General features: G+C 40.4%; 1 protein-coding gene across 2 annotated transcripts in view; it reads left to right on the forward strand.

Moving 5' to 3' along the window:
- LOC139966621 (uncharacterized) overlaps positions 1 to 23,273 on the forward strand; it is a 72,008-nt gene that overhangs the window by 26,817 nt on the left and 21,918 nt on the right. For both annotated transcript variants that reach the window (XM_071969845.1, XM_071969846.1), the window contains exons 17-39: positions 209 to 365; positions 1,020 to 1,297; positions 1,997 to 2,144; positions 3,046 to 3,404; positions 4,406 to 4,562; positions 5,014 to 5,294; positions 6,038 to 6,185; positions 7,530 to 7,834; positions 8,223 to 8,379; positions 9,021 to 9,301; positions 10,475 to 10,622; positions 11,396 to 11,673; positions 12,494 to 12,653; positions 13,484 to 13,764; positions 14,672 to 14,828; positions 15,368 to 15,669; positions 16,642 to 16,798; positions 17,813 to 18,090; positions 18,273 to 18,429; positions 18,992 to 19,263; positions 19,964 to 20,117; positions 20,579 to 20,856; positions 22,237 to 22,393. In XM_071969845.1, the coding sequence (XP_071825946.1) occupies positions 209 to 365; positions 1,020 to 1,297; positions 1,997 to 2,144; positions 3,046 to 3,404; positions 4,406 to 4,562; positions 5,014 to 5,294; positions 6,038 to 6,185; positions 7,530 to 7,834; positions 8,223 to 8,379; positions 9,021 to 9,301; positions 10,475 to 10,622; positions 11,396 to 11,673; positions 12,494 to 12,653; positions 13,484 to 13,764; positions 14,672 to 14,828; positions 15,368 to 15,669; positions 16,642 to 16,798; positions 17,813 to 18,090; positions 18,273 to 18,429; positions 18,992 to 19,263; positions 19,964 to 20,117; positions 20,579 to 20,856; positions 22,237 to 22,393 (5,050 nt within the window). The remainder of the gene's footprint in view (positions 1 to 208; positions 366 to 1,019; positions 1,298 to 1,996; positions 2,145 to 3,045; positions 3,405 to 4,405; positions 4,563 to 5,013; positions 5,295 to 6,037; positions 6,186 to 7,529; positions 7,835 to 8,222; positions 8,380 to 9,020; positions 9,302 to 10,474; positions 10,623 to 11,395; positions 11,674 to 12,493; positions 12,654 to 13,483; positions 13,765 to 14,671; positions 14,829 to 15,367; positions 15,670 to 16,641; positions 16,799 to 17,812; positions 18,091 to 18,272; positions 18,430 to 18,991; positions 19,264 to 19,963; positions 20,118 to 20,578; positions 20,857 to 22,236; positions 22,394 to 23,273) is intronic.

Genomic DNA, 23,273 nt, shown 5'->3' on the forward strand with positions numbered 1-23,273 from the left:
AACTAGTGCTAATTTTGTTTTTGGGGGTGGTGGAGGTTGGAAGGGGTTGGGGGGAGGGGAGGGATGAAGAGTTAGCCTTAATTCTGACCCGAGATGGTACAATCAAAGCCTTTCAATCCTTTTCAATCCTTTTCAATCCTTTCAGTCTTGTGTATGCCTTCCCACACAATATGATCATCTTCTATTCACTGACCTTCCCCTACCCTAGAAAATCGCTCAAAACGTGGATCTGTCCGACGGCTCCGATTGCTCTGAGTACAAGTTCATATGCGCTGAGATCAGGAAGGACGACCCCGAGCCCGACTTTGAGCTGCTAGAGGCCAGCAGGTTTGCTAGGAGAGGTTGTGCTCAGGTGACCTGTACAGGTATGATCACTACCGTCTTGATGTTAGAACTGTCCCCGGGGGCAGGAAGGGTATTAAAAGTATAGGTCCTGTAAATCGGAAAGATAAAAACAAAAAATGGGTCCTGGAAGCAGGAATAGTAACAAAGATGTGGTCCTGGAAGCATAAATAGCAGAAAAATGAGTCATGGCAGCAGGAATGGTAAGATGAGTCATAGCAGCAGGAATGGTAACCAAGCAGAAGTGGGCTGTTGGAGCAGGAATGGAAATGAAGTGCAACCAGATCTCTGATAAACAACTTTTGTATTATGCTGCGTTGATCCATGATGACGCAGATCTTCAAACAGGTCCACACATTGTGTAGAAGCGGTAGCTTGATCATTGTAAATTGACATTTGAAATTCTTATGAAGAAGTGGTCATCAACATGTTGAAGCATACAAATAATTCTTTAAAGAATCTCTCTGTATTTGACCAGCTGTTACCTTTTGACCCTTTGCAATTTCATTTGGCCCCTCTTTAGGCCCATAGACCAGGGGCATAACTGGCCAAGAAGTAGCACCGGCTTTACTTTGGCCCTCTGTCTAGTGTTAATATATGGCGTCCTGGAAAATGATTCAAGGATTACCTCTTTAATAATAGATCAACAATATGTGTCACCTTCATCTGCCGTTTAGATCGGGAAGAAGATATACCAGCGGTGGAATTTGCTTCTGTGGAGCCGACGCCCGTCACTCTGTATCTCGGCGAGGAAAACAGCGTCACCACTGACGTGAACGTCGCCTTCAACGAGGAGACAACAGATTCGGACGTGGCCGGGGAGGATCTCTGGCAGATGGCCGTTTGGTTCAGTAAGACGGACACTGGTAAGGGATCCAAGAAGGGATTCACCAAGAGCGCCATGACGGAAGCTCAGGGAGAGATGCCCGTTGACTTTGAAGATTTTGAGGTTGAGGTAAATATGAATATGTGGACTTTACCAAGGGGAGAAGGGGGATGTAAGAATGCAGCAGGGTGGAGGGGGAAGGATGAGGCTAGCTGGGTGGGCGTGGGGGGATGAGGGGGGCGTGTGGTTCAAAGATGTAATATATGTAAATAAGCAAAGTGAAAGTTTGTTCTATGCACCTACCTAGTATGTGTTTGACTCAAAAATTCCAAACTCTTATCAATGCTTGATGTCAAACTTAAATGTGGTCATCAGGGAGGCAGGCATGAGTTCTTAAAGTTTTGAAGTGATACTGTCTCAGATGACAGATGCAATTTTTCCTAAAATGACCAATGATGATGATTATAGACACAAGCTAGCCTCCCCTATAGCTTACTGTGGTTGCGACTTAAAATCTAACGGGTTTGTCACATGACAGGTTTTGCTGTACTTAGTTGTAAAACGACCATATAGGGGTGTCTTTGGTTGGAAATATTACTAAATTAAAATTAATAAAATATTTTTTTGTGAAAACCCAAACTGGTGACATTGGGATGGATCGTTACCTCTTCTTTGTCAGTGATCATTTTGAAGATTTTTCTATAAAATCATGAATATGTATTAAGTTGTCACCTGTATTTTGGTGTTATCTCTGAGAATGCCGGTTTAACAGTTTAATGTCTAAAACACTTGCATCTTTTCCCTCCCCCCCCCACCCCCCTTTTGCAGGGACTGCCAGTTAGTGCAGATCTGACAGATCAAGAAAACTGTAACAAATATCAATTCGTCTGCGCTCGTATCAGAAGGGACAAACCGGCACCAGACTATAAACAAGTCGGATCAGATCAAACTGGATGTGCTCCGGTCACCTGCGAAGGTGAGTAAAATGAAACTTCAGAGGCCCGAAAGAGGGAAAAGGGTCAGCATCATCACACAGTTTCCGTTTCTATGGAGATGTAAAGCTTATACATCTTGTCCATCGCAAACGGCATACATTCCGCATAAATTTATACGTGCAATAATTAGAACTGTTTAAATCAGTTCAAGAATCACATAGAGGTAGTCGTTTATATAATGTAAAGGGAGAGAACAGAGAGTCTGTAGTTTTATGTGAAATCTCACAAACTAAGGGGAATACACAATTAAAGGGTGTGAAGACTCGCGCAAAAAGAAACGTCTAATGCTGGTAATTTGACCTAGTTTCGAATGAGGTGTAATGAGGTTAAACACCACCATCGATCCCAGAAAATACACACACAGCTTGCTACCATCGGTAATTAGACACTAGTGTACAGTCAGTACATACAGCTGCGGTCGATACCCACAGCACAGTATACAAACGATACAGCGATGGACATCTCAGGTCCAGCCACAGATAACAATTAAGATGTCACGTATCATTACTGTCTGCAGTTTGTAGCGACACAAACAAAACGTCACTTGCAAGCAACAGAAAGTTAACTTTTTACAGATGGCCGCACGCGGTTTGGGGCGAGTCTTCAATGCCTCAAAGTGATAGTTAAAATGTAGCCAAATTCTAAATGAAATGTAGTACTCCGATATATGCGCTATTACTAGCTCACAAGTTTAGCACATACAAGACACATTTTGTGTAGCAGTTATGTATTTTGTATAGTTCTTATTTGAGATCGTTATATCGATGTTTTAAGACACCATGTCAATACCTGCAGAATCCTGCTGCAGCAAAGGCTGAATTAAAAAATTCCAACTTTTGGCTCTCAATTCATCGGCTAAATTTGTATCCTCTGATCCAACAGTCCGTCCAGAGGTGGCTCCTCTGGTACCAGATGAGCCCGAGTACCCTTTTGCACCGACCGACCTGAAACCGTATGCACCGTTGCTACCCGACTATCCCCTGGGTTCGTACGTGGAGGTGGTGGAGACCACCGCTCAACCGGTGGTGCTACATCCCAACGAAGACAACGACGTGACCACCGATGTGGCAGTTCAGTTTGACACGCCGTACGTGATAAAGGGTGGCAACCTCTGGGAGATGAGCACCTGGTTCAGCAAGTACCCGGACGGCAGCGGACCCAGGCTCAACGAGAAAGACAAGAGTCTCAACCAAAACCAGAAGAACAAGCCTGCTAAGATTGACAAAGACTTACATTTCCAGGTAAGTACTCTTCTGTAAAAGAGATATGTCTCACAAGCAATGTATATTGTATTGATTTAACTGTAGTTGGATTTGATTTTTTTTTCCATGTTCATGCATACCCTTACAATGTTTACAATTGAAGCGATTCGGGAATCTAGTTGGATGGGGAGTTAGCGGGTGATTCATGCCAGGCAAATGACAATGATGAAGAGTAGCAGGGAAAAATTTCACTTTATCACACAATGAATAGACATGTAACAATCGATAAGAAAATGGTGGAAGGGCTTTGAAGCCAAAGCTTTTACAAGAAGCCCACCGTAACATAATTAATTACAAAGTAAATATAAATAAAGGGAAACTAGAAGGATAAGAAGAGGATCTGCCCCCCACCCCACCCCACCCATCATATTGACCCACCAGGTAACTTGCATAGAAGAAAAGAAATGGAGCAGTCAGTTGGGGTAAAGTAGAAAGATGTCAAATAGAAACATAAACCAAAATGGAGATGAAAATACAAAAGGGTAAACTAGAAAGTGTTCATATTTAGATATAAGTGTCTTTTTTAACTTATCGGAAAATAACTTTACGGATTTTGCGTTTTTTATTGAATCACTCATTGATTCCAGAACTTAGTACCATCAGATACAATCGAGGGCTTGAAACGGTCAGAAGTAATGGGAAGAGAAAATAGGTGTTGGGAGGACCTGGTATTGTGGGAATGTATATTATGAGTGGAAGAAATTTGTGTCGTTGAAAATATCTGGTAACAGTTGATTAACAAATTTAAAAATGAATATAGCCTCCATTTGGTGTCTGTGGATGTCAAAAATATTAAGAAAACCTTTGGTTTGGTGGTTGGGTGAATGGGGATGGGTGGGGATGGGTGGGTGGAGGGCAACAATACTTATGAGCTAGCTTTATTACGCTTCATCGACTTTTTAGCATTTGCCAGCTACAATCAGTAGTATGCTTTGGATGCAGACTTTTCATAGCTGCTGTATTCTGCCTTGTTACCATAGGAACTACCTCAGAATGTTGACCTGAGTGACTCGCCAGACTGTGGCAACTACAGGTACATCTGCGGTGAGATTAGGAAGAACAGACCTAACCCTGACTTTGTACTGGTTGAACGTTACAGGGACTCCACGGTAGGATGTGCCAAGGTCACTTGTGAAGGTATGCTATACTCTCCTCTTCCCCAAGTCAATCTCTAGCTCTCTGAGTACTTCATCTCACCTTAATATTGACAGCAAGGAACCTATAGGGCTGTCCTGTAATGTCTATACATCAAGCCAGTGAGTGTACAATTCCAAGCATGAATTGCAGTATAAAATGCCCCATGAACCAACACTTTAGAGGACAGCTTATTGTCTATTCGATGGCCAGATCATTCATATGTGTCTTTACATAAATAACCAAGAGAAAAAGAAATACTCAAAGTGAAATGAAAAACAGAAAGAGGAACATATTTCACACCTATTCCATAGCAAGCAGTGATGTATGCTGTCTTTTCACGGCCAAAGACACACCCCACCTTCCCCTCGCACCTCCCCTGCCTGTAGTGTACTGTGTACTTCCAGGCCTTCTTGTTTCTTTGTGGATGTAACTCTGACTCTGTTATTCACAGCACGTGATGGAGAAGAGACGCCGGCGGTGGAGTTTGCCTCAGTGACGCCCTCTTCCGTGGTTCTGTACATCGGAGAGAAGAACGATGTGACGACAGACGTATCGGTCGAGTTCAATCAAGAGACTACCGACCCGACCGTCGCAGGGGAGGAGCTCTGGCAGATGTCGGTCTGGTTCAGTAAATCAGAGACAGGATCCGGTCAAGTTAAGAACCTCGTCCGATCGGCATTGAGCGATGAGCAGGGACTTATGCCGGTCGACTTTGATAACTTTGTTGCTGAGGTAAGGAGAGTACAATTTTAATCCACGATTGACATTTTCTAGTAAATTGTTAAAGTGAATTTTTGTCTCTTCTCTCAAATTATCTGGTGCAGTATTGTTCCCCCCACCCCTATGTAATAGCATTATAGCAAGATATGACCCATTCATGACCAAAATTTGGCTGCAGTTTGGTCTGGATTAAAGGATGACTTTAGACTCAAAGTTCATCTTGATACATTGTATACTGTGATAAAATAATTGCTACCAGTCCAGGTTGCATTTCTTAGAGCATTTTAATATTTTTACCAATGAACCCTTAAATAGCTGAGGGTCATCTAGTAAAGTGGCTGGGCTTCTTAGTCTAACACAGAGACCACCAGATCAATACTCAATAAATGAAAACAAAACTTTCATGTACTCAGGTAAGATTTTTTGCAATGTATTTCAAATTTTTCATTTCTTATAAATGGTATACATTGCCGTCGATGGGGGTGCAAAATAACATAATGACATTTAGCTCTGCACCAAGGAGCTGATGTAATCATCGATTTAATCTCCAAAAGAGCATTTAAGAGAGATCTAGCATTAATTACTTTAAATGCTGAATATCTTGAAAAACCAGAATGTAGCAAAATTTCCATTTTTCTTTGGATGATAAGATATGAAGTGTCTTACAATTTTGTTGTTTTGTTTACTCAGCGTAGAGAGAGTTGATCCACGAGTGGAAACCTTTGCGTCTTTTTTTTCCAAAAATATTTTCGCAGGGTTTACCAGCCACTGCAGATTTGACAGACTTAGTCAGCTGTAATAAGTATGCCTACATTTGTGCTAGAGTGAGGAAAGATGATCCAACACCAGATTACAAGCAGATTGGAAAAGATAAAACTGGATGTGCACCTGTTATATGTGCAAGTACGTGTAATATCAAAAGCAGCATTGTAGCTAAGGGGGTGGGGGACCAGGAGGGGGGCCCAGGAGGAGGGCACCTAGTTCCCCAAAATATTTATCTCCCCCCGGGGTAAAAACTATTTGGGCCAATTTCTTTTTTTTATAACATTAGGTTTGAGCAGTACTCTGTCTGTCACCCCCCCTCCCCCCTCCCTAAAAAGGTATTGAGCCCCTATAGAAAGGAAGACTTGGTACTTCCTTGATCAAATGCTATACTTCTTTATCTATGAAACTCGAAACATGATTCTGGTATCAGTATAAAATACAATAGCTCCCAATAAAATTACCTTGGCATATCTGCAGATCTGAATTAGCTATTACCAGCATGCTTTATGAGGCTCTCCAGTATATCTACAGAGGATATGCTATCATATCAGTCCTAGTGCATGTCATCTGTACTGTATACAGATCTCTGAATTAAAAGTTACACGTGTAAAATACAATAGCTCCCAATAAAATTACCTTGGCATATCTGCAGATCTGAATTAGCTATTACAAGCAGTGAATACTTGATGAGGTTCTCCAGGTATATCTACAGAGGATATGCTGTCATATCAGTCCTAGTGCATGTCATCTGTACTGTATACAGATCTCTGAATTAAAAGTTACACATGATTCTGGTATCAGTGTAAAATACAATAGCTCCCAATAAAATTACCTTGGCATATCTGCAGATCTGAATTAGCTATTACAAGCAGTGAATACTTGATGAGGTTCTCCAGTATATCTACAGAGGATATGCTGTCATATCAGGTGCTTTAGAAAGCACAATTTGAGGTGCTCAAATATAATTAGTCTGACTCTATGAAAATATGTTTCAAAGATCTCTTCTTCAATTATGATAAAGGAAATTGTATATTCTACTAGTTATCGTCTCACTGTACTATTACGATGACGTACAAGCACAGACTGGCAACTTATCGAGTTTCATGGAACTAGATAGGACATGATGTGACGGCGACCACCACTGTTGATATTGGACATGGTGGGAGAGCCCTGTAATAAAGTCATTCCAATCTTGAATATACTATAGCATTGTAGTGTTACTACAGTCATGGAATATATGGATAGTATCCTCCTGACTGTAATCACCATATAGAATTACAAATATATATATATATATATATATATATATATATACATATATATATTTATATATATATTCCTATTGCTCTACTTTGTGCACTTCTCTGATACCAAAAGTGTAAGAATAATGTTTGTTTGCTTTCAACTAACTCAATATCCACAGGAAATGAATTAAATATCATCCCTAATAACATACTATCAATTCTGTTTGCCGCACTACAGCACGAGATATTCTGCCAGATGCACCCGAGGAGGATGATTTTCCCGTGGCAGAATACATCGAGGTCATCGCCACGACCACCACGCCCGTGACCTTGTACTTGGATGAGGAAAACGACGTCACCACGGATGTCAGCGTACAGTTCGACACCCCTTATAACCTAGAGGGCACCGACCTGTGGGAGATGTCCATCTGGTTCAGCAAGAATGAGGACGGAAGCGGAAAACAGACCAACCTCCTGGAGGAGACACTCTCAGAACGTCAGCAAAACAAACCGGCTAAAGTCGACAAGGATCTCACCTATGTGGTGAGAAAAGGGGCATTTAAAGATACTTTCTATTATTGCTGAAAGTAAATTGTGACATGTAAACTTTGCATGACTATAAATGTGTAAAAAAAGGTCATGATTATTTTTTTCTATGTGACTTTTTTAAGTTTTATTAGCAACATTTTTTGGGCCTTTCGTGTGATATTTGTTTTATTTAAACTTGTCTTGCCTCCAAAAGATACCTTCATATCCAGAAAGGAAAACAAATCACTTGATGTCATTATACATTTTGCTTCACCTTTTAATGGGACCTTAATAGAGCGATTCTTACCATTTTGATATTATGATTACTGTTATTATTATTATTTTAATTTTGCTGCATCTCTTTCTGGATGTACCAAAATGTTCTTTTTCCTGACAATTTCAGGATCTTTCACAAAGTGTCGACCTGACCGACGGAACCGGTTGCGGCAAGTTTAGATTCATCTGTTCCGAGATCAGAAAGAACAACCCCAGCCCCGATTTTACTCTTCACGATCGTTACCGATACTCAAGAAGAGGGTGTGCACCCGTGACCTGTAATGGTAAGTATGATTCAACTTTGGGAGGATGATGTTATTCAATCTTTGTCTGGCAGGGAACAAATTTTTTCTTCTTCAAATAGCCATCTGATTTTGTTTGCCATGAAAGAAATGAGGATGTTTAAAAACTCTGTGTACCAAAGTAGCCTATATACAGTTAATATTAACTATTAACATATATGTAGGCTACTCGCTGAGCATATTGCTCAATCTGAATAGAAATTCGCTCTGTGGTACGAAATAATATTCTGTGTGTTTCATACGAATGAAAGTTGTGGGTTCTTTTCACCTTCAAGCACTGTGTTGGATGGAGTACGTACACTGCATAGATTGCTAGACGCTTTCAAAAGTACTTACCTGAAGGGTTGGTTTGGTTTGAGGATTGTTATTAAAATGGATGCGATTTGTGCATGGATGACCATTATCTGACTTATTTTAACCTCAGTACATAGATTTATAGTTGTCCAATTGCCTCTTCTATATCATCAAGCCAATTGACATGTCTGAATGAAAACTCAATAACAAAACACTTCCTTTTTTGGTTGCAAATCATTGCAATTGTTCCAAAGAAGTTGACTTTTTCCCTTGTTTTGAATACCGTATGAATTTCTTGATAAATTTTTACTTTGTTGTACTTATGATAGAACGAGGAGTCACAGAAACACCGACAGTTGAGTTTGCTTCTGTGCAGCCTACGCCCGTCACCCTCTACATCGGCGAAAACAATGAAGTCACGACAGACGTCACAGTCGAGTTCAATGAGGACACCACAGATCCAACGGTCGCAGGGGACGAACTCTGGCAGATGTCCCTGTGGTTCAGTAAATCCGACGATGGACTGGGATCGGTCAAGAGTTACGTCAAATCTGCTCTGGCCGATGAGCAAGGGCAGACTCCGGTTAACTTTGACGACTTTGTGATGGAGGTATGTGACCTGCGTACGACCAAGAAGCAGAGATCATGATACAGAGTAATAACTTCAAAGCAAAGAACATAACACATTTTGAGAAAGAATGGAATTTCAAAGTCAAATCACTGGAAAAAGACAGAGATTTGATGGAGTTTTTTCCAGGATTACTTTACAGGCACAAGATTAAGTTTTGATATGCTGCCAATCCATGTTTACATATCCGAGAACGGAAGAGAGGGAAGACAAAAATATTGCTGGGAACACAGAACACTTTTGTGGTCTCAAAATAGTTTCTGTTATTTTATCCTTACTACCAGTGTTTGTCCCATTCTATTCAACATGAAACTGAGACAGTATTTCTTGACAAAATAAAATAGAATAATGTTAACAATAAGGTAAAATAGAGATGTCCTAGTTTTAATTGCTAGGTTTATTTTTCTCAAAATGTCCACCTTCCCCTCCCCCTACCCATCCCATTAAGCCAACCTTTGTGGGCAATGATGACTAGCAATCAAGCAACTCCATTATTAATGTAAAGCGGGGAGTGGTTAGGTTGTCGGTGTGGTGACGCCCATGGGGGGAGATGGGGTGACACATATGACTTGAGTCAAAGATTGGTTTACTTGGCAAGCAGTGTATTATCGCTACTCTCTAGCAAGCTCTCATAGAGCTTTTCACTTGCCACGCAAGGTGAAAATGAACATTTTTAAATCATTGAGAAGATATCGCATGCATGCGTAGTAATAACGAGCACTGAATAATAAGTTAAGGTTAACATTGGTTAGAGACTTTTTGCTGGGTGTCCAACCAACAACCCAAGGAGCTGTGGGGAGCCAAAAAGGTAAAATAATGCGTATTCCCACATTAGCAACTCAACATGTCAAGTATAACAAACTCTGCCCGCAGTCTTTACTTTCTTTCTTTCTTTCTTATGCTGATGTAATTTATCCTTCTCTTCTGTCATGAAAATGTGCTTATCAATCACCAGTATTGTATAGCCTTTACTGAATTATGTGACACTTTCATCTCTCGTTATATCTTTTATCATTTGCAAGGATCTATCCTCTTTTGAAGTGAAATGCTGTGGTTCCTGTAAGCACTATTAAAAGGATAAAGCATTTCTCTTCTATCACGCCTTTGCTGTGTAGTATAACTATTATGCCATCATTCACTCACTCCTCCTCTTAGGGTCTTGAGACTTCAGCTGACCTTACGGACATCGTCGCATGTAACAAATACAAGTTCATCTGTGCCCGTGTCAGGAAAGATGTTCCCTCGCCAGATTACGAGCAGATCGGCAAGGATAAGACAGGATGCGCCCCAGTTACATGCAAACGTAAGTGTTATGTACGATGGGATTAATAGTTTCGGTGCTAACATATTAATTATTGTTTTTTGTTTCAAAAAAGACCATTCAGAACAGAGAAAGATGGAAGTAAAAGAGTACTGCTTTGAAGCGTCAATATTGTCGAATACAACTTCTACAGTATCTATATATTCATAAATTTTTCGTACTTTGACAAAATTTTGTCCAACCTGTTGGCAACTAACAAGGTAGTAGATTCATGAAAAAATGATGCCCTGCCAAAAAGGGTAGACTGCATCTGGAAGCGCTATCTGATCTTGAAATGAGTTAAAATACTACACTTTTAGTTCCAATATAAAATATACGATAACAATTTCTAGATAGAATAATATCGTGATAAATCTTTCATTCTTTACATGAGACACAGGCAAATAACAGTCTTAACATATGTATAGCTATAAGAAGTTACTTTGATAGTCATAAATTGGACATAGATTTGCAAATTTTCACTCTCTGTCGTGAAACACATTGGGAGACCCGCAAGCACACTTCAAGTTCCGCTTTCTTTCCACTGCTGCGGTAAAAACCATGAAATTTCCCAAAGTGTGTCATAGTAATTAATTTCTTTGTTTAATCCTTAACGCACTACATGGAACAAAACAAGAACTATTTACAACTTCAAAAACTTGAGAATTAGAAAAATTGTCAAATAAACAGAGACAAAATACTACACAGTTGAACCTCTGTAATACTATTAAAGTATTGTTTGATTGATTGATCGATCGATGATTCTTTTGTTACAGAACGAGAAGAGGAGGATCCGGACGAGTACATCGAGGTGGTCGCAACCTCCACCACGCCCGTGACCCTCTACCTGGATGAGGAGAACGACGTCACCACGGACGTCAAGGTGGAGTTTGAGGCACCTTACAAGATTGCCGGCAAAAACCTCTGGCAGATGGCCATCTGGTTCAGTAAATACCCCGACGGAAGCGGAGATAAGACCAACCGCCGATCGAAGACGCTTAGTCAGAGGCAGAAGGATAAGCCTCTGAAACCAGATAAAGACATGGGCTTTGCAGTAAGTTGGAATGGTCTTTAAAACTTAAAGGCATTGAAGACTCGCCCTGAACCATGTGCCGCGCTCTGAAAAAGTGAACTTTCCGTTGCTTGCAAGTGAAGTTTTCTGCTTATCACTACAAAATGCAGACAGTAATGAAACGTGATACCTTAATTGTTATCTTTAGCTGGACCTGAAATGTCCATCGCTAATATCGTTTGTACACTGTGCTGTGGGTATTGACCGCAGCTGTATGTATTGACTACACTGGTGTCTAATTACCAAAGGTAGCCAGCTGCGTGCGTATTTTCTCGGATCGATGGTGGTGTGTAACACTTCTGTTACACCTCATTCAAAACTAGGTCAGAATACCGGCATTAGACGTTCTTTTTGCGGGAGTCTTCACACCCTTTAAAGAGTTTGACTGACCCTCAAGAATCATACTATAATGAAGCATATGCAACTATACTGCAGGTGAAAAGTACACAGAATTATTCACAAAAAGGATTACAAGATTGAAATAATTACAAACCAGTTTGGGCTTTGGACTGACTAAGTGTTCTCTGTAAACTTTCTATTAGTCTTGGCAGGTTGATCGGATGGATGGGTAGATGAATCACTTTTCGTAAGTGTTTTGTGGACATTGATAATATTCCTTTCCTAACAAGAAATAACCTTTCAAAAAAGGGTCCCCATCCTTAATTCCCTTCCTCAAAACTTCCCAAAGTTTTGTTTTCATTTCACTCCCCCCCCCCCCAGAATGTTTGAAAAGACTCGCTTATGGTTTGCAACTCACATTTCTTCTTTATTCTTTAAAATCGTTTTGTTGTTTATTCATTAGGACTTGGAACAGAACGTTGATCTTATCGGTGTGACCATCTGTAGTTCGAAATACCGGTACATCTGTTCGGAGATAACCAAGGACAAACCTACTCCAGATTTTGAGTTGCGGCAGAGGTACAGATACTCAAGAATTGGATGTGCCAAAGTCACCTGCATTGGTAAATTTCACACAGAATTTCTCTTCCTACTAGAATATTGGTGTGTTTTGGAGGGTCTGAAGCACAGGGCTGTCTTGTCCCTCCACTTCACCCTCCTTTCTAAAAGAGAAATTAATTCATTGATAGGAAAGTGGGCTTCACCAAGTCATGACAAGAATGATGACTTTAATTAACCTGGACTCTAATTTGCAAGTCTTAGTGTGGCTGGATTTGGTACTTTTTTTCATTGCTGTTTGTGTATTTTGAACAGACATTCACAAGACTTATGGCGTTATTGCGTGAATGCAACAGCGGGGGAATTTCCAACGTTGAAAAGAGGGTGCACTGTCATATCGGTGCTCATTTGTGTGATCTGTGCAGTTGTACGATCTTTGAATTAGAATAACACCGTCACCATAAAGCAGTCAAATGCTGTGAATACTTGTGATGATGAACCTGTGTACTAATACGCTGGGTGATTGACTAGTTCATGGTTCCACTTGCGTGCAGTTTTGCCGTACCGAAAACATGCTATAGAAAAAAGACAAGTTTAGGTGCTTAAAAACAGTTAGCTTGACATGTAAACTTGGAAATATTTTTTTCAAAAGATCTCTCAAAATTGAATACACCACTGGTGATCATCTCACATTTCCCGTAGGATCTGCAGTCATGAGAACCAGATAGGACGGCTACGAAAATGCCCTCTGTTAATTTTGGGCATGGCTGGAGGTCCCTCACCTAACAGTCAAGGGTATGTGACCGACTGCCATCAATATCGGCTGTTTAACAACACAACCAGACGCTTTAACAAAACCTAGCTATTTTAAACAATTTTGACAAATCATTTTCAGATCGAGACAAAACCGAACCACCGACAGTCCAGTTCCAATCCGTTCAGCCGACGCCGGTCGAGTTAGTCCTCAACGAGAAGACCAAGGTCTTTACAGATGTGACAGTGAGATTCAACGAGGACAACACTGACCCGGACACTGCAGGGGAGGAGCTTTGGCAGATGGCCGTGTGGTTCAGTAAGGACGATGACGGTGCCGGTTCATCGACAGGATTTGTGGAATCCGCTCTGACGGACGACCAAGGAACCATGCCCGTTGACTTTGACAACTTTGTGATGGAGGTAATGTGCTTAGGATGAGATATGATCGTTTTGAATCTTGGGATTGAATCTATAAGGGAGGAAGGGGGAGGGGGGGAGGGGGTTGGTGATGGTTATCTCCCACTCCATCACCATGTGAGTCTACTCCCTCTTTCAAGTGTATTAACATTTCCAATTTTTTTGGTTAGGGTTAATGGCAATTCTGTAAGAGATCTGGATAGTGGAATATCAATGCATCTATCCCATGCTTTCAACGCGCATAGTTAGTGACCACACACACACACACGCACACACGCATATATATATATATATATAAATATATATATATATATATATATATAGATATATATATATATATATATATGCCTTTCTCTAAATGCAGCATAGTTGTTTACAGTTTTTCAGTTATTCCTTTATATATATATATATATATATATATTTATATATATATATGTGCTTTGCACATGTATGACTTAAATGACGTAGTACCTGCTTCGGTGGTCCCTTTCCACTTTGCCACAATGTGAAGGAGACATTCTCCGATACCTTCTCACATAAATTTGGACCCATCGGTTGTACTGAAATAACTGGTTTTGAAAGTTTGATGTATTTGAAATTTTTGATGAGCCTGAAAGGGCCTTTTGCTCCACCTCAAAATCCGGTCAAGAAAGACAGAATTTGCTGGAAATTTTGTTCCTGAAATTAAGAGTTGCTCCTGACTCCCAACGGGAGACTTCATTTCACCTCATCCTTTCGCCATCAGTTCTGTTTCCATAGTTACTTCTCAGAATATTAAATAACCCTGAAAAATTCAGTTCAAAACTTATCAATATGGAAATGTGTTTTATTTGTAAGATTTTAGCATTCCATTTCAAGGAGATAGGTGTGCTGCTGCACTGGATATGACCTTTCACCTTGTATTTTACAGGATCTACCTATGACTGTTGACCTAGTGGGAAGTTTAGGTTGTGGCAAGTATAAATACATCTGTGCCAGAGTCAGGAAGGACAAACCTAACCCAGATTACAAATTATTAGGGAAGAGCCGGGATGCCATCACAGGCTGTGCACCAGCGACATGTATAAGTAAGAAGTATAGTTCAATATCTCATCATTTGTATCTTTTTATTGCTCATTTTCTTTGTGTATTTTTCTTTTCTTCGGGTTTTAGCTATGTCATACCATGCCATGTGATGCTATATGTCAATAGCCTTAAGTGCGATGGATGAATAATATGGAAGATTGAGGATGGATGGCTTCATATTTCATGTAAAGTCCTAACATAGTTTAGGACGACACTGATGTCTTTTAAATGGCGAAGCAGTATTTAAATGCGACCAAGTTCAGGTAGTAGGCAGAATTGCCAACAGAAGTTTTCCCTGTTGAAGTTGCTTAAAGTTTTACAAAAGTAATTTCCTTTTCCTCAAAATTTCCTCAAAAGATCCTCTCAGAGAGTGAGGATGAAGTAGAGAATTGTATATATATATATTTCTTGGAGGAAAAGACTTTGTCGGTGATTGTAAAATCATATTAATAGAGAACAATACTAATGAACTTTGAAAGGGTGAAGCAGTAAGAAAAAACATTTCAAACCGGTACTTGATGTTTTATTACGCCCTCAACAGTGCCTGAAGAAGATGAAGATGAACCGTTCCCTCCAGAGGAGGAAGAATCTATCATTGAAGTCGTTGCCACGACAACCACCCCAGTGGTCCTCTACCTGAATAAAGAAAATGAGGTCACCACGGATGTGGACATCACCTTTGACACAGACGTCAACATCAAGGGGACGGACCTGTGGGAGATGTCCATCTGGTTCAGCAAGCAGAAGGACGGATCAGGCAAACAGACAAACCTACGAGAGGCGGTCCTTACTCCCAGGCAGCGAAGCAAGAGCGTCAAACCCAATAAAGCACTGACGTATGTGGTGAGTATTGGGATGAAGCTTTCAGCCGACTCCTTCTGTCATGTCTTAGTCATGTTATTCTACTATTCATAAGGATAATAAACACCCTCTTAATAAAGAGCTCAACTCTCTTTGTCTACAAATTAACTTAATTTACGAAATTGTGCAATAAAACCAAAATATACGGTTCAAATTGTCAAAAATTTATATTTTTACAGAGCATCTATTTTAATTCAAAATGGAATTTTAAATGATTGGAGTTAATGTACCCTTTTTGATATTTCCTTATCATTCCCAGTTTAACTTAAAGTTTCAAAACTGTTGATTGTGTTACTTACCTTTTAAATGTCTTTTATCGCTTTCCTTTTTATTGTAATATTTGTATCATAACTTTTTAAACTCTCCTATTTATATATTGTATTTTATGCTATTTATACTGGAATGAAGGAAACTGAAACTGATGCTAGAATCATACACACATCTTTTGAATCCAGTTGTTGCATATCCACCCAGTTGGGTCAAGTTTGTCCTATACTAGTACACTTTCATAAACCGGCTTCACAGCATTTGTACTGTTAGTATGAGCAGTACGAATATCCTGTTGCAATCAGATACATTTTTTGTACTGTAAGTCACAGTGCTTGGAAGCATATTAGCTCATTGGAAATAGTCCAGGTATTAGCTCATTGGATATAGTCCAGGTATTATTGGAAATAGTCCAGGTATTAGAATATTAGTATGAGCAGTACGAATATCCTGTTGCAATCATATACATTTTTTGTACTGTAAGTCACAGTGCTTGGAAGCATATTAGCTCATTGGAAATAGTGCAGGTATTATCTCATTGGAAATAGTCCAGGTATTAGCTTGTTGGAAATAGTGCAGGTATTATCTCATTGGAAATAGTCCAGGTATTAGCTCATTGGAAATAGTCCAGGTATTAGCTCATTGGAAATGTGCGTGTGTGTTTAAGTTGTTGTGATTATCTTGTAGGAACTGCCACAATCTGTGGATCTGACTGATGGCACCGGATGTGGCAAGTACAGATACATCTGCTCCGAGCTGAGAAAGTTCAATCCCAGTCCAGACTTTGAGTTAATAGATCGATACAGATTCTCCAGGAGAGGATGTGCTCAGGTTACTTGTGAAGGTTTGTAATGTCAGTGTGACACACCCCACCGTCGTAAATACACCAGAAAGTTTGGAGTACCTGACACTTACGTCACAAACTCCTTACCTTCTGGCCAATATACAAATGCATTTTTACCGCGTTGTCGGCGCTCAACTCCTAAGTCCTTCCCTTGTAAGTAGCCCCGCCTAACAAAGTGGGGATAATTTCAATGGCAGCAGGACCTCCTTCAGAGCTAGTCTGCTTCTCGAAGAATATCCGGCTAGGATAGGAATGTAAGGCCCTCTAACCTTTGTGTATATGCCCATACTATAGTAGTTTAACTGTGTTATACACAGGGAAGTGACCTACTTGACAAATCTACAAATGTTTTCTTCTTCGGTCAATTCCTTTAGTAATATAGGTCATCGTATATTAATTAACATCTACAAATGCGATGAAATGAGAATTAAGACTCGATCATTCTGTAGTAGACAAAGCAGTGTCTTAAACTTTTTTTTTCTGTCTATTTCTCTGAGATAAAAGTATCAGTATAATTGTATTGTTGCAATGCAGAAAGTTCATCCAGTGTTTGAAAATGTGGGGATTTCCAGGAAATGTAATGGATGCACATCAGTTGTACAGTCCCATGTTTATGTAATTAGTGTATAAATACATGGTTTTATTTCAAAGAGGAGCCAAAATGAAAGTGTCACAGTGATATGACATAAGTGTTCATGTTGGGGCTAAACAATATCCTGGGGATGAACAACTGTAATAAGCAAATAGTGACCACATTTTCCTTGCAAGGAATTGGATTCTCACCCCCCCCCCCCCCTCCTCACCCCTTTCTTTAGCTGGTACTAATGATTTGTTTGTAACCGTTTAGTGAATTTATTGTTGTACATAATAACTGCAGTAGATTGCTCTCCAAAGATCAACTAAAATTTGCAATGTCATTCAGTATTTACCTACCCAAATTTTTTTTTAAGTACTTCTGCTTTAGCATGCTAATTAGCAAACCTAAATACTTTATCGAAAAATCTCCTCGCACAGAGGCCGGAGCGGAAACACCCATCGTTCAGTTCCGTAAAACACAACCCACCCCGTTGACGCTCTACGTTGGCGAGAAGAATGATGTCACCACAGATGTAACCGTCAAGTTTGAGGAATCAATCACAGATCCAACAGTGGCCGGGGAACAACTATGGCAGATGGCGCTGTGGTTCAGTAAGTCGGACGATGGCGTCGGATCCAGCACAGGATTTGTGGAGTCCACGCTGAACCAGGCCCAGGGATCTATGCCCGTTGACTTTGATGACTTTGTCATGGAGGTAAGAAGATACGATGAATAATATCGGTATCGCGACATAGGTGACCGAAATTTAAAATTGTATTTAATACGAAATATACTTCTTGACAAGTTAAGGAACGATCTGGTGTGAGTCTTGCCTCTAGAGCTATTTTTTTTTTATATAAATTGTTTATAGTTTCAGCGGCATCTTTTCATTCCCAGGAATTACCAATGTCTGTCGATTTGACTAATGCTGAAAGCTGCTCCAAGTACAAATACATTTGTGCCAGGGTGAGAAAAGACAGCCCGACCCCAGACTACAAGCTGGTTGGCAAAAACCCAGCAGCCATCGTCGGTTGTGCTCCTGTCACATGTGAAAGTAAGTAGGTTGAATTAACCGTTGTGGAAGTTTTGTCAATCGAAATATTCAAACAGATTGTATTCTTAAGTGCAGTGGTCCATGAAATATTTTTGGCACTTGTCCGTGACCCGACGATCATCCCCTACCCTCCCCCCCTGCCCCCTCCAATTTATCATTACAATGCCACTGAAATATGATAGCTGATTATGATGATTGGCTCTGCTTCCTTGCCACAAGTTCATTGCTCTTGGTTTAAGAGGCTAAAAATGCAATCTTGAGATTAGCACACACTGCATGGGGACAGTGACCCATCTGACACATTGAAACCAATGTTTCTCTCTGGCCCTCGTAGAAAATAACTTGAGATTCCGGCCCCTGCGTCACAGTTTAGCATGTCCTCGAAAGTCTATATTGGGGGAGGTACTTGGATGAAGACATGCAGAGCAAATTGTAGTATGTGACCTTACTTTGCCCGATGCTGGGGCCTGTTTGTTGCTTTACTTGTTCATGTCAAACCTAAATGATTAGAGATACATATCATGGAAAACCTCATGGATATCGTTTTAATTTTTACTTTTAGCGAGAGGAGAAGAGGAACAGATCTTAGAGATCGTCTCCACCACCCCGACGCCCGTCACTTTATACACCAACGAGGTCAACGACGTCACCACGGACATCACCGTGATCTTTGACGCCGACTACGGTGTCAACGGAAAAGACAACTGGGAGATGTCGGTCTGGTATAGTAAATTAGCCGATGGCTCGGGCAAAGAGACCGACAAGGATGACGAGACATTGACTAGACCCCAGAGAAACCAACCGTTGACCATCGATGACCCCTTGTTCTTTGAGGTCAGTGAAGAATCCAGTTCACCCCTCCACCTTACCCCCCCCCCCCCCTCCCCACTCTGCCATCTACTTTCTGTCTCCACGAAATTTGAATTTTGAAGGAAAGGAGAATGAGCGAAGCTTGGACGGTGAAGGATTAAGTCAGTCTAATATTAAAAATTTCATCAGGATATTTAAATGTATGTTCAGCTGTTTTCCATAGTCGCAATTAAAATTATGCTGATTTAAGGAAGTTTTTTGTAATTTCAGCTCCTGATCTGCTCCGCTAGTATTGACGATGTCAGTTCCAATAGTGTACCTCATTACTAATGTTATTTCTCTATTTATTTAAATTTGATAAATTTAGTCTGTTTTAAGTATCACTGCAGTAAAACTTCATACCAACAAGGAGGGCACAAAGTTACTAGAGAAAGTCCTACTCTTACTTACCTTGGCTAACTAATTATCGTCCATCGTTAACAAGTTACTGGAGGGGTCGCAACGATCCCATTACTCTTTCAGACGATGATCGAGCCATGGATACCTAAAATCATAATTTTCTCAAATGTAACAAAAACAAAACAATTTAAATAGGTTTAACACATGAACCTCTTTTCTCTTATAAACCTTCTCTCTCCATGGATCAGTCAAACAGTCAATTTTTATTAATACCTTCATGATTTTCCCTGATTTTGATGCTTTGCCACGATACTTTCTATCGTAGACGGTACCTAGCACGGTTGATCTGACCGGCTTAGGTTGTGGCAAGCACAAATACATCTGTGTCGAGATCCGTAAGAGCAACCCCGAACCCAAATTTGACTACACCCTGCGAAAGAACAGCTCCCCCCGTGGTTGCGCCAGAGTCACATGCATACGTGAGTATCTCACTTTTTTTACTCTTTGTCTAGAGTGTCCTCGATTACAGAACTTGCTGTTTCCTCCTAAGCCACGTGGAGTGATGTCAGTCGTGAATATCAGACGTTATCCGATCACTTGTAAAAAAAAAATTTTCTCGTGTTATAGATTTAATATCTAACCTCTGAGAAATGCAAAATTCATTCAAGGCCTCAAGCATAATTTCCGAAACTAATGAGACCAAAAAAGACAGATCTTTGCAGATTTTCAAGCTGCAAAGTGTTTTCAAGATAGCTTCTTGTTTTCTTTGCTTTGATTCAAATAACACTGATTATTATGGATATTTATTGTATGAAATGAAGAAAGGTAACCTAAGGTGAGCTATGCATCCCCCAAAATTCCTAGAATTGTCATCACAAGTCATTCTCACCTCTTTCCCCCCTCCCCCCCCCTTTGCAATTAAAAATCTTTGCTTATGTAGCGAGAGAAGAGGAGACCCCAACTGTCCAGTTCAAGTCCGTTCAACCGACTCCAATCACGCTGATCGTCGGACAGGAGAATGAGGTCACCACCGACGTATCGATCGAGTTCAACAGAGACAACACCGACGAGAGCACGGCCGGCACAGACCTCTGGGAATTGACGTTATGGTTCAGTAAATCAGAAAGTGGCGGAGGCTCAAGCACAGGGCTTCAAGACCAGACGCTGAGTCAGGCCCAGAAGGACATGCCGGTCGATTTCAACGATTTCGAATTCACTGTGAGTACTACATAGCTTGACGACGACAACTTAGTCTGAAGGAAATATTGGCGGGATAGGGTTCTCAAATCGCAGTTATAACTGACACAGTGCTCGTCCATGTGTAGCCTTCCGTTATAAATGGTAAATTTTATACATGCTAGGATATATTGATTAGAAATAGATTTTCTATAGAACTTGTCAAAATTTATAACATAAAGTTTACACAATCTTCATGAGATGTATTTGAGAGCTTTCCATCGCAATTTCAATTTCTGTTAAATATTCCGTTCATAACTGATCCTTAATCATAGGCATAGGAGGCGGGGGGGCTGGGGGGCTGCAGCCTGCAATATTCTGAGAAATTTTCGGGCACCTACTGGAAGAAGAATAATTTGCAGTGTGTTTTTCATTTTTTTTTTGGTGAAACTTCGGCAATATGCTGAGAAATTTTCGGGCATCTATTGAAAGAATAATAATTTGCAATGGTTTTCAAATTTTGTGGTGAAAATTCAGGCAATATGCTAAGAATTTTTTCGGGCACCTACTGAAAGAATAATAAATTGCAGTGTGTTTTTCAAGTTTTTTGGTGAAAATTTGGGCAATATGCTGAGAATTTTTTCGGGCACCTACTGAAAGAATAATAAATTGCAGTGTGTTTTTCAAGTTTTTTGGTGAAAATTTGGGCAATATGCTGAGAATTTTTCGGGCACCTACCAGTGGCGGAGTGTCCATACAGTCAGAGGGGGCGGATGACCCCCTGACGGACTAAAATGGACTGCTGGCGCTTTTTACTTATTTTACTTATTCGCGATTATTGACTTTTTTATTGCGCTCTCAAATACCTATTGACATTTGTCACATTTTGTTGGTGCAATTTTCTGATTATTCTTCGTTTATCTGCAAATTAGCAAGGCCTGGAAAGGGTCATTCCGGCGATCTAGGGAGTATCTTTACTCGAAAAAAAATTCTGTACGCTCCGCGCCAACCTGTGGTGGCGCCCCGCTTAGATAGTGTCGAAAGCGCCCCTACAGACCATTCTCTCCCCCCTGACCAATACCCCTAGCTCCGCCACTGGCACCTACTGAAAGAAGAAGAATTTGCAATGTATTTTTCAATGGTTAAACATATATTATCATTAATATCATTATTGTTGTAACGACTTCCCCAATAATTATAACCAATATGGAAGGATAATAACACGGAAAATGATTGTACGTTATTGGCATGTGATGTAATAACGGAAGAATACCTATATGATATGCACATTAACATGTGGAACGCGCGCGGAGCGCGCGAAAAATTTTGGTTATATTTTTCGGGCAAGTCGTTACAGCCCCCCCAAATCAAATGAGGCTCCTACGCCTATGTCCTTAATTGTCATTTCTTTTAACCTATTAGGGAATGGAACTATCCGTGGATTTGACCGGTTTCATCGGTTGCGGCAAGTACCGCTACATCTGCGCTCGGATCAGAAAGAACGATCCAGAACCGGATTACGAATTAGTCGGCAAAGATCCCTCATCAACCAGCGGGTGCGCCCCAGTCACTTGTGAAGGTAAAGATAATTTAGAGTCTGTAGTCTTCATCTCTGCCAAGATTTTTAGATGGGGTGAGGCAGATGAGGTTTTGAAGCGGACAGTTATTAAAAACTACAGGCCTAAAAAAATAAGGCTATTCACTGGCTAAATGCCAGTGGATTTGCCATTTGCCAGTAGAATGCACTGACATTTCTTTGCCAGCTGTAGAAGTTAATGTTGCTTTTCTGTTAATTGAAGGAAAATTCAATTGGGGATTTGATTTGATCCAGTAGAGTTGATAAACATGCCAGTGGATATTGCCGTTTGCCAGTAGAATGCAATGACATTTCTTTGCCAGCTGTAGAAGTTAATGTTGCTTTTCTGTTAATTGAAGGAAAATTCAATTGGGGATTTGATTTGATCCAGTAGAGTTGATAAACATGCCAGTGGATATTGCCGTTTGCCAGTAGAATGCAATGACATTTCTTTGCCAGCTGTAGAAGTTAATGTTGCTTTTCTGTTAATTGAAGGAAAATTCAATTGGGGATTTGATTTGATCCAGTAGAGTTGATAAACATGCCAGTGGATATTGCCGTTTGCCAGTAGAATGCAATGACATTTTTTTCCAGCTGTAGAAGTTAATGCAAGTGGGGATTTGATTTGTTCCAGTAGAGTCGTTATGCACTCGCATTTGGCAGAGAGGGGCTAAAGTTGTGAGATTCTAGGCCTGAACTGTATGTGTTCATTTCTACACTGCCAGTCATAAAATGGTTTGGATGATCCTGTTGTGATCTGAAGGCAAGTTTACTAGCAATTTCAAAATCTCTGGAAATCATACAGTGAATGATGTATGCTTCAGTTGAGCCTGTATTGCCATGACAAGTTTTGGAATTATCATGAAAGAGCATAGATATTGGC

Source organism: Apostichopus japonicus, chromosome 4 (assembly GCF_037975245.1).
Source record: "Apostichopus japonicus isolate 1M-3 chromosome 4, ASM3797524v1, whole genome shotgun sequence".
Taxonomy (NCBI): Eukaryota; Metazoa; Echinodermata; class Holothuroidea; order Aspidochirotida; family Stichopodidae; genus Apostichopus; species Apostichopus japonicus.